This window comes from Euprymna scolopes, chromosome 32 (assembly GCF_053919585.1).
Source record: "Euprymna scolopes isolate OS-2025 chromosome 32, ASM5391958v1, whole genome shotgun sequence".
NCBI classification, from domain to species: Eukaryota; Metazoa; Mollusca; class Cephalopoda; order Sepiida; family Sepiolidae; genus Euprymna; species Euprymna scolopes.
Window position 1 is genome coordinate 69,049,522 of NC_136513.1, and position 12,350 is coordinate 69,061,871.

Sequence of the window (12,350 nt, forward strand, 5' to 3'; positions counted from 1 at the left end):
CGTGGAGCATTTTGGAAGGACATGCATGCCGATGGTGTGCTCCCAAAGTGCTTGCCCTAATTAAAGCCTGCTGTCTCTCCACTTGTACTAAAGTCTGTGTGTATGGTTAAAAGTCATGCGTCTTTGACATTAACTCTAGTGTCCAACAAAGATGCGTTCTCTCACTTATGCCCTTTAATTGATTGGATCACATCATACGTTCTGGTTAACTTTCTTGGTGTAAGTGATGGTCTACAAATATCAAATGATATTGATGATATCGCCATATTGGGTGAAAGCTTTGCTGACATTCAATTGGTTATTGACGAGATGCAATCTTATACTTCAAACATTGGCATGAAGATAAATGTCAATAAGATAAAAGATACTGATGGGAAGTCTCCTTCCAAATGAAGAACAGCCAGTTGTCCTTGACATGAAAACCCTTGAAAAGGTCAATTGGTTCAAATACCTTGGCTCCATCATCACTGTAACAGACCAAGAGAAAGAGAACATCCTCAACTGCATCAGCAATGCTCAGATTGGTTTCTGTTGACTTTGCTTTTGTCTCCAAAAGAAATAAGGTTGAACACCAAAGTCAGAATCTACCAGGCCCTTGTCTGTACCATTCTCCTTATGGCTGCCAGACTTTGCCTATATGAGTAAGTGACCTACACAAACCAGAGGTATTTGACCATCTCTGCTTTATGTTGCATCCTCCATGTCTGCTGGCAGCAGTTTATCTCAAACAATACAGTTCAAACTCGCAGCAAAACCCACTCCCTTCAAAGATCTCTCCTTGCCAGATGCCTTTGTTAGTTCAGTCACACCCTTCATCGACACCAAGATGACTTCATCCATGAAATAATCAACTCAGCACCACTATTAGGCTGGAAGAAACGTTGCAGTGGCCAACTAAAACACTGGTTTAGAACAATGGAGCAGGATGCTGAACTGATTCTGTGTCCTCACCTTTACGGGATCCATCACTGGAACCACAAATAGCTTGCATCCATAATGGATGCAGCCTTGGATCGCTGTACCTGGTCAGCAAGTGTTCCTGTTGTGATGAACTTGTTGGAAAGAGCTAATCCAACAGACTCAAGGTGAATGTCGCAATCATGACCATGACTATGACCACACCCCAAGTGAAAAATGTACGAGAAGGTTTTGTTCTGCTAATTTTTATCATTTTGCTACTACTGATGGCAACAAATGCATCAATAATTTTAATGCCTCAAAATAAAAGAAGTAACATTTTCTTTTAATTTTAATTTTTGTTTCATAGTTTTTTGTTTTACATTTTTATATCGTTGATTTGATAAAAATTTATGTTAAAAACATCATTTCCAACAAGTCTGTGGTTCTTTTTTACAAATTATGCCAATTATAGGTATTACTTCAAAGTTATCATTTAATTTTTAAGAAACTTTCAAAGCACATTAAAGTTTTTATATAAAAAAAAAGCTATAAAATTAGCAAAGTTGTTAATTGCTCTTTTGTAAATTGGGTTTTCAATAGATTCTCCAATTGTTTTTTATAGGATGGGGGGATTAAGCGTGACCTTACTACTAGTATAAATTTGCATATAAAAATTGAAGTTGTTGATTTTGACTTTTCATATACCTTATGATTTTGATAATTATTTTTGCATTCTTGTTTTTAATTTTTAATGAAAAAAAACGTCCATATTGGTTTTGTTTTCTTCAACTGTCATTACTTTTCTATTTGAATTTGTATACTGCTTAAAAATGATCCTTTTTATGTAATTTTTCAAAATACTGCAAATTTTTCCCTTGTTATTTTGTGTTGATGTCCACAAAACCAACATTTATACCGGTTGAATTTCTGTATTAATTCTTGCTGTTGTATAAAGTCAATACAATTATTTAAAGACATATTTCCTATTTATAGTTGTTACATTATTTTATATCAGTGTGATGCATTGCAGAAACCTTCAATTAACCTTAATTGAATTTAATCTGTTGCAGTCATCTGTTCTTGTCTGAGTTTTTTTTTGATTTGCAATATTATCTACTTGCATTTCATAAAAAGTGTGAATATTTTATGATTGTTTGTTAATTTCTTGTTTCATTGGCATGAACTTTATTCTTTTGGCCGTAACCAACATTTATTGGACACACCATAGTGGAGATTGTTATCATTTCTCATCAAATTGTAACCGAAAATAAATCTGTTATTTCATTTTCTTTTCCCGTTTCTTTGTTGCCATTTCACTTCCAAGTTTTTACACTCACAGCAAAATATTGCAGTTAAGTATTGACAAAACTGGAATCCTCAGAAAACAATTGGGATTTTATTGCTTGCCATTCTTATGAAATAAAAGATTATCATTGTTAAGCTTCTTTCTTGCTATTCTTAGTGACAGTTTTATGTAGATTCTCTCTTATAGTCAAGCAGATTCATTGACCAACTTCACTACACACATCATTTAAAAAAAATCTAAATCAGAAAAAAGAAGAAAAATTATTTCTTTAGTTTAATTAATAATAGTATAGAGAAAGAGAGCAAGTTTTATTCTGCAATTCTTGTAATATTGTGTCATATATGCCAATTTATAGCAACAATTCGTATGTTACAGGAAGCAAAATGTCTGTAGCAGTTACACCTCCACATCCAATTGAGGAAATCCCAACTGAAGCTATTCAACCTGCTGATGAGAAGAATATCTGCAAAAGCACTGATGGAACACAAGGTAATTTTGTTTGGTTATACATACGGTCCAGTAATACTCATTAAGAGAACAAGGCGATTGTCTAGGATGCCAACAGTTTGTGCATGTAAAAGAGTAAGAACCTGAATAGAATCACATGTTGGACGTGGGTGGTGACTCCTGATCTCCTAGGAAAGACCATAGAACTAAAAGATCAAGTACTTGAATAAACTAGAAAAATTGACAATTGAGAACGGTAGCAACTTTGTTTATTAATGCAAGAGAGAGAGAAAGAGAAGGGGGACTTGAAAAGAAAGTAATTGTCACATAAGATTGTTTAGGAATTTGCGGGAAGTCTAACTGGGTCATTAGATATGAACAATAATATCACAAGTGAGGAAACTTCATAGCACCAGCAATAAATCGATCCACTTTAAGAAAGGAAGAGATGATGCCAGATGACCGACAATTATATTATGGCATCTGCTATAATGCGGATGTTTATATGAAGATAATATGTCACAATATATGGAGATCTGGAGATAACCCTCATAAGCAAAAATATACTGAAGTGACATTAATCAGAGTACTGAGTATATATTTATTTTTGAACAAAGGAAATAAAACATTATTCTAGGATCAGTGTTTGCACTGGACATCCATAAAAAATAACATCATAAACCTGTTATGACCTTGCAGGACAGTAATAACTTAGAAAAATACAGTAATATAATTAACAAAAGGTGTATGTTACAGAAGGACACATAACTGCCATGAATCGTTGTCACAACATTTAGATGTAGCTGTATTTATTGTTTCTGGATAACTCTATTCTTAAAATGTGTAAATCAGCTTACCCCATAAACCCTTCCTAGGATTTTTGTTCTGAAACTACATTATACAAAGTACTTGCATAAGAATGTTTCTTTTATAGCAAAGTGAGTACAATGATACCATAATGTCTGCATCTTTTCTAGGCATTTATGAAAAGAAAATATGTCACAAACTTAACCTAGAGTTTTGGAGATAGTTTCAGAATATATGATATGGAATCTATGTTAACCAGAGTTTGGACAATGAGGTTGCTTATAATATTTTGGAATCTGCATTCATTCCAAAAAGGAAAGGCATCATAAAATTTGCGTCGGGTTTTGAAGATAAACTTCCTTAACCCTATCTATATACTACGGAAACTCTTTCAATCTTATCATCTTGTTTGTCCTTGTATTTATGACGTCACAAAGGGACAATACCACCTACTAAAATATGAGGATGAAGAAGATTCTTTACAACATCACAAAGTGATGACATATCAAAGGGATTACTTAATCCAGTAAATCTATTTGAAGACATTGGGAAGTTCTTGTATGATGTCATACAAGATGAAATAGCAAAACGATTAAACTATTTAAATCCTACTATAGATGATATGGCGCTACCACATCAGGCTGTCTGAAAATACCGGCTTTTTGGCCTAAAATGCACCAACTATTGCTGTTATTGCTTTGAAAATAAACAAGCAACTAAACGTAAATGTTTGGAAAAATAAAACTTAAATATGTTTGCAAAAACAAAAAAAAAACTTAAATATGTTTGAAAAAAACCTTAAATATGTTTGCAAAAACAAAAAAAAAACATAACAAAAACATTTATTTTTATTTCAAGGGTGCCATTATATACATTTTGTGCTTCCGTAACTGGGTGGACAGACAGTAACGCCACCTATAGTCAAGCGGAGGAAACAGGCTCTCTCTTTCTTCCCACAAAGGAGATGTTGCGAGCCTATCCTTGTTTTATCATTATTTCCATGGCAGAACTCCAATCTCTGGTCCCCCCTCGCCAATCTTTCACAAAAAACACCCGTCTAGCTGAATCCACTGTGAAAAATTTCCCCCACTCTATATCTGTGTCTAAATCAAAACGCGGATTCCATGAGCAAAGCTTCTTTCTTGGAGCTGCACGCCTGTGGAACTCTGTTCCGTCTGCCTGCTTCCCTCCGGACTACAACTTGGATGTCTTCAAGTCCAATGTTAACAAATTCCTAATGAACCGCCCCCTTAATTAAACACTTCATCAAATCTCCACACTAACGTAATGTACTTGCAATAACCCTTATCCCTGAGTGGCTTCCGGGCCTTGATAAGTGGTGATCACTGTGTAACCCCCCCCCCCAAAACGATTACCCTTACATTGTACTACTACACTTCATCTTTATAAAACTAAAAGTTATAACAGATATGTGAATAAAATATATTTTTTAAAATCTCGATTGTTTATACTTGTGATTTTATTATGCATAAAAATTGCCTCGGTCTAGAAGGATTTCTCCTTTCAGTGACCACCTACATACATCGCACTTTAAATAAATATTGAATTGTATTAAAAACGCACAAAGAAAGATACACACACACACACACACACACACACACAGTACATAAAAATTAATCTTGGTCGTAAAAGTCTGAACAAGTCAGTTATTTTATATTTGTTTCTACCATTAAAAAGTTTGGTTATAATAATTTCATAAAAAATTTTTTTAAATTATGTATTTTTTAATTGACATCATCCGAAATTCTCAGTTATAACGTCGGTTTATTTATTTATTTGGTATAATTTTACGACCTGCCCCAGCGTAGTATAAACACTCCCAACCACCCCATGTTAAGAACGGCTTTTGGAATAAACACCTCTCAACCTCCCCATGTTACAGCTTTTGAGGTTGGGGGTGTTATTCCGAAAGCTGTTCGTAATATAGGGAGGTTGGAGTGTTTATAATATGCTGGGGCACGTCGTAAAAATTTACCATTTATTTATTTATATTATTATTATTATTATTATTATTGTTATTATTGTTATTATTATTAGTTTTATTAAAAAGTTCTGTAAATATATAAAAAGAACTCACCCAGAAAGACACCCATTTATTTAAATATATTTTGTTTAAATACGTTCGTTTTTACATTAAAAAGTTTTGCGTAAACAGAAAAGTTTTTTTTTTTTAATCCTTAAAAGTTTTGTAAATATTTAATATTAAAGAAAATGTTTTGTAAATAAATATTTTTTCTTTTAAATCTTAAAAAGTTTTGTAAATATATTTTTAAAAAATCTTGCTCGTGAACATACGACCATGTCTGTTATTTGACGTGTTTACAAACAACCAACGGAAATGTCAAGGTAAAACAACCGGTGTCACTTGAAATGTGCACCTATCTTTGTCTTCTGCAACCGGGGTATCTAATCTTTACTTGATCCATATATAATATATATATATATATATATATATATATATATATATTGCAATTAGGAAAGGAAGACTTTTATGATTCATGATTAAAAGTAAATTTGTATATATACAAATATATATATATATATCTTCTCTCCAAAAGGTGGGAATGAAGGGGAAGCAGGAGAGGAAAGAAAAAAAAATGGGGAGCCAGCTGACCGGTTTCGACCCTCGCTTCTCAAAGCTGTATCGAGGGAATTATTTTAAAATAAAGAATGAAAGCGATTAAAATAGGGTTTTATTAAATTTACAGGGGGGAAAAAAAAGAAAAAAAAAAGTGGGAAAACGATTTAAATAAAACGGCGTTATGGACGAATACCCTAGAGATTAATCACGTTCAACCCCAGGAGGCATTCCCTTTGCTTGCAAAGAGAAGGTTTCCTGAGTCGAACGTGAATGGTCTCCAAGATCTTAAGATGGTATAATGAATGAGCACGACTAATAATGGTAAAAGAGTCCGTGCTAAAGTTTGCTGCACAAGACGGGTTTTTAAGCAAATGATCAGTAATTGAAGACCCGTATGTGTTAGTAACGACATTGTGAGCACTCTTTCGTGTTTTGATAAAGTTCGCTTTGCACGATATGTTGCAATTTTACAAGAACGAGATATTAAAAAATTAGTTCTTAAATCAAATAACAAATTGCAACACTTAATATATAAAAAATTTGGGTGTACTACTAACCCAAATATTGGACGTAACGTACTGAATTTATCTTCCCATGACTTGTCACCTTCAGAATTAATGGTACTTGATCATGGGTTGGATTTTTGTATTCCGGTGCCCGGTGTCAAACGAGAAGAGGTGTTTTCGGAGTTTGAAATCCTAAATGCCCAAGCGGAGAGACTTGCACCAGTCTCTGAAACTAAAACTAGGGATCTCAAGGCAAAATTGAATGACCTTGCTCACAGTTATGCCAGTACACCAGTGTCGCATTCTGAGTTTAAATGGCGCAAGGAGCATTTGGCTGTTATGAAAACTCTGCGACAAGACCCATCATTAGTTATTACTAGACCAGATAAAGGGTCAGGGGTGGTTATATTGAACCATCATGAGTATGTTGACAAAATGTCGATAATACTAGATGATAAAGACAAATTTGAAAAATTGGGCCCTGTCGCAACTCATGATTCAACCGCCTCCTTGGAAACCAAATTTCAAAAGAAACTGGTCAAGTGGGTCAAAAATGGTGTACTTCCGAAGAACGTATCTAGTGAGATAAGACCCTCTGGATCTATCCGCCCAAGGTTATATGGTCTCCCTAAAACCCATAAAGCGGATATCCCATTAAGGCCCATTCTCTCCATGGTAGGGTCATCGCAACACAAGGTCTCAAAATGGATCTTTGACATTTTACAACCTGTTTTACAACATTATAGTAAATATTGTCTTAAAGATTCATTTTATTTTGCTGATTTTATTAAAAAGTCTAAGATTGTTAATAGATTTATGTGCTCCTATGATATTAGCAACCTTTTTACTTGTGTCCCTGTTTTGGAAACTATAGATATTTGTGCAGATTTTCTATATCGTGGCCGGATATCACCGCCTCCTATTCCTGAACACATCTTTATTGAACTTATGAAACTTGCCACTACATCTGTGGAATTTAGTTTCAACAATATTATGTACCGGCAAAAAGATGGTGTTGCCATGGGGTCAGTACTTGGACCGACCATGGCAAATATTTTTTGTGGGGTTCCATGAAGAGCGCTTATTATTTGGACCCATAAAGCCATTGGTGTACTTCCGATATGTTGATGACACATTCTGTTTATTTAATAACCAAACGGAAGCTAACACCTTTTTCTCCTTACTCAATGGAATGCATCCCGCGTTAAAGTACACCTATGAGGGAGAGAGCAATTCAACTATAGCCTTCCTTGATGTATTGGTAACAAAAACGCCATCTAGTTACCAAACATCTATATACCGTAAACCAACGTTTACAGGTTTGTACACTCGTTGGGATTCATTTTGCCCCAGAAAACGTAAGATAAATCTAATTTGGACCCTAACACATCGTGCCCTTATGATTTGTTCCAAATCAAAATTAGATGAGGAATTGAAAAGAATTACGGATACTTTATCCAAAAATGGGTACCCCCTTGATGTGATTAGGTCAACTATTCAAAAGAAATTGGCCGAATTCTCTCGAATGAAAGAGAATATAGTAGCCAAATGTCCAATTTATCTTCGTCTGCCTTGGTTAGGTAGAGTAAGTGAGAAATTTGCCAAACAAATAAGTTCAGCAGTTCATGGATGTTATTTTGCTGCCAATGTGCGTGTTGTTTTCTCTACGAGAACTTTATTTCCATCTTCTCGAAAAGACGTTTTACCCCCCCACCATAAAAGTAATGTTATTTACAATTTTAAATGTGGTTGCGGTGCCAACTACTTGGGTCGAACGACATTAACATTAGATGGAAGAATTCAACAACATGTACCCAGTAAAATTAGGAATGGAACCTACCGGGCAACTGATGTCGTTACTAACACATACGGGTCTTCAATTACTGATCATTTGCTTAAAAACCCGTCTTGTGCAGCAAACTTTAGCACGGACTCTTTTACCGTTATTAGTCGTGCTCATTCATTATACCATCTTAAGATCTTGGAGACCATTCACGTTCGACTCAGGAAACCTTCTCTTTGCAAGCAAAGGGAATGCCTCCTGGGGTTGAACGTGATTAATCTCTAGGGTATTCGTCCATAACGCCGTTTTATTTAAATCGTTTTCCCACTTTTTTTTTTTTTTTTTTTTTTCCCTGTAAATTTAACAAAACGCTATTTTAATCGCTTTCATTCTTTATTTTAAAATAATTCCCTCGATACAGCTTTGAGAAGCGAGGGTCGAAACCGGTCAGCTGGCTCCCCATTTTTTTTTCTTTCCTCTCCTGCTTCCCCTTCATTCCCACCTTTTGGAGAGAAGATATATATATATATATATTTGTATATATACAAATTTACTTTTAATCATGAATCATAAAAGTCTTCCTTTCCTAATTGCAATATTTAAATTTTGTATCTCTAAAAACATCATGAAATATATATATATATATATATATATATATATATATATATATATATATATATATATATATATACACTATACAAGCAATCTAAGCACATAGACTCTAGTATAATCTGGAACTACATTCACCAGAGTAAATAGATATGCATGTTTCATTTTGATCAAAAGGAGTACACTAAGCTGGACATCCATAAAAGTAACTATGTGACAAACTCCTGCAAGAGATTTGAAGATAGCCTCCACCCCTAGCAATATAGATACTGAAACTACTTAACTCAATGTAGCTGGATGAGTATATTGTATTCTGATCAAAGGTTGCACAATGATATTGTGGAGACTGCACCAGACATCCATAAAAAGGAAAATCCACAAACAGTATGATTTTGAAGATAGACCTTCTCCATTACCATATATATTCTTAAAATTATATTACCTAGGATACATAGATATGGATATGTCATTTTGAAAAAAATTGGGCATGCAAAAGTATTGTATGGTCTGTGTGAACGACTGGCATCTTTAAAAATGAAATATATCAAAAACAAAAAACAAAAACGTACATATACATATTCTGAAAGTACATTACACAGATATATTTGGATAAGTATATTTCATTTTGATTAAAATCATTACAATAACTTAGCATAACATACAACATATGATGTAAATCTAAGACCTTTGACAGCACAAAGGTCTTCTCATGAAAATTAAATCATATGGTATTACTGAACGAATATATTTAATATAATCAAATCCTTCTTGGTTGTCCTCAATAGTCATATGTCAAAACAACATGATATAAATGCAGGTGTGCCTCAAGGGTCGATTCTTGAACCTTTATTATTCCTGATATTTATAAATTACCTCCCTGATAAAATTGTCTCTGAGATTGGTATATTTGCTGATGACACCATGTTCTATAACAGACACGAGGGGAAAACAAATAAATACATATTTAAGGCAATGACTGAAACATTAGAGGGAGACCTCCAGTCTGTAGTGAAATGAGGCCATAAAGGGATGGTAACAGTCATAGTTGTTGTTTCACCAAGTTTTGGCCTACTATTCCTCTGGCCTTCTTCAGGTGATTAACTACAATGGGCTAGGAATGCTTGGCCAAAAAACATGGCGAGACAACAACTATGGAAGGCAGTAATTACTGAGGATATATTTAAGAGACTCAGCATTCCTATCCCATTGCGGTTAATCACCTAAAGAAGGCCAAAGGATGGGTTGGTCGAAATGTGGTGAAACAACAACTATAAAGATGAGGATAACAGTCTGCAAAAAAATAAATAAATGCTAACATGATATATATGCCCTCTAAACACATTACATCAAGCACATATATAATCTAGTGGATGTGACAGAATATATATACACATATCAATAATTATTACTCAACTTTTATATACAATCTTTATGCATATGTAAATCATGTGTGCTGTGTCGTCTTCTGGTGTGTATACACATATACCATAGCATGTCTCTTGAATGTTTAGCAGAGAAGAGATCTCCCTGTGAGATTGAGCTAGAATTAAGCTAATTACATATAAATCGACTCACACAAAGAGCAAAGAGCATAAAACCGGTTGACGTCTAAAAGGCTAAGACACATGCTATCTGCGTATCTACCACAACAAACGGACCTCGCTAATGTGGTGACCCCTTCTTCAACAAACACATTATCCGTGTACAAAAAAAACACAAATTCGACCTAACATAGGTTTAAACATCCTACTGGAATTACAAAAGAGCAACTGGCTCAAACAAAAAAAAAGTTTTTGCTTCAGACGAACAGATTATTCGTTGTTGTAAGTCTTAATTTAAAATACATTGAATATTTTGCTTTAGTTTTGATAAAATTATTTTCCTTTAATTAAAAAATTACTACAAAGTACTACAGACGAACAAAAGAATTTTTGTCCTCTTGTGCTAGGAAGAATGTTTGAAAATTTCCTTTTCTTTTTATACACTCACACACACACACACACTAAAAAAGGCGATTTTTTTCTTTCAGTATTATTTATTAATGTGACATTTTATATTTTGAGAAAGAAAAAAAAAGTTTTTTGTGTGTGCAAATTTCTGTTGGACAGCTAGTCCATGAAATTTTCTTTTCTTCATTTAGTCATAAAATTTTCTTTTGTTCATTTTGTTTTTGTGTGTTGTTTTTTTTCACTGCAAAAAAAAAAAAATGAGTCTTTTATTTCTACCGCCATTCGCAGAAGATGCAAAATTATGGTTTGCACAAGTGGACGTGTTTTTTTTAAATTTACGATGTCTCACCACATAATCAGGTACGCATTTTGTGTTGTGGCATGCCGGCACCATTAGCTAAAACAGTTCAGGGTATAATAACTAACCTACCTTCAGCAATGACATACAAAGACTTAAAAACCGAGGTGCTAAAACGAACCACTGCTTCAGAGGAGAGAAAATTCCAAGCACTAATGCAAGATGAACACCTGGGTGACAGGCTTCCAACTGAGTTTCTAAGGCACTTAAAGGAACTCTCAGGCTCCTTGGCCAGAGACTCAACAATTATTAAAAAATCTTTTTGTTTGCCTCCCGAAGTCAAGGCAATATTGGCCCCGAACTTGGAAATAGGAACTGCCTAACAACTAGCAGCCGTGACAAAGAAAATATTGATTGAAATTCTCACCAAAACCCAATCAACAACCCCTTCCAGGCCTTTTCAAACTTTCTCTGACAACCGATTTAACAAACCTGGACCCTAATGGATAGTTGTTAAGCACATAAAATCCATGCACATCAAAAAAACTTGATGACTGGATGTTATGGAAGAAGTTTAAAACGAGTTATCTGTGACACACACATTGAAAAACTCAATGACTGGACGTTGATTCAACCAACGCATAGGGAACCCGATCAACATGAATGACGCACATCGACATCAGTGCAGACTCCTTTGCAAGCCTTTGTGTACCTGACTTCAACCACAGCATACTGTAAATCTCAACAAATATCTGCACAACACAGACAATACAATCAACAAGTGCAGGCTCACTCGCACTCATCATTCCGATGAAACTTGCAAGAGATTACTGTACCTAAATTTTATGATCACCACCTGCTACAGATGCATCAGTGTCGAACGTTGGTGATATTCTCACAACCATTCTTGATGGGGAGCCCCGTAACAGAGAAGAGATCTTCCTGCGAGATCAAGCGAGAGTTAAGCTAATTTACATATAAATCGACTCACACAAAGAGCAAAGAACATAAAACTGATTTATTTTATATCCAATCTATTTGTTACCAGTTATGCAAACTGAATTTAAACTAGCTACATACTCACCCTTCTCCCATTGCAGGGTGCCAATCTACTACATAAAAACTAAGCTTCTTTTCTTTAAC

General features: G+C 34.5%; 1 protein-coding gene across 9 annotated transcripts in view; it reads left to right on the forward strand.

The window, feature by feature from the left end:
• Positions 1 to 12,350, forward strand: part of LOC145256414 (uncharacterized) — a 98,943-nt gene that overhangs the window by 10,147 nt on the left and 76,446 nt on the right. For all 9 annotated transcript variants that reach the window (XM_080115284.1, XM_080115285.1, XM_080115282.1 and 6 more), the window contains exon 3: positions 2,582 to 2,695. In XM_080115284.1, the coding sequence (XP_079971410.1) occupies positions 2,582 to 2,695 (114 nt within the window). The remainder of the gene's footprint in view (positions 1 to 2,581; positions 2,696 to 12,350) is intronic.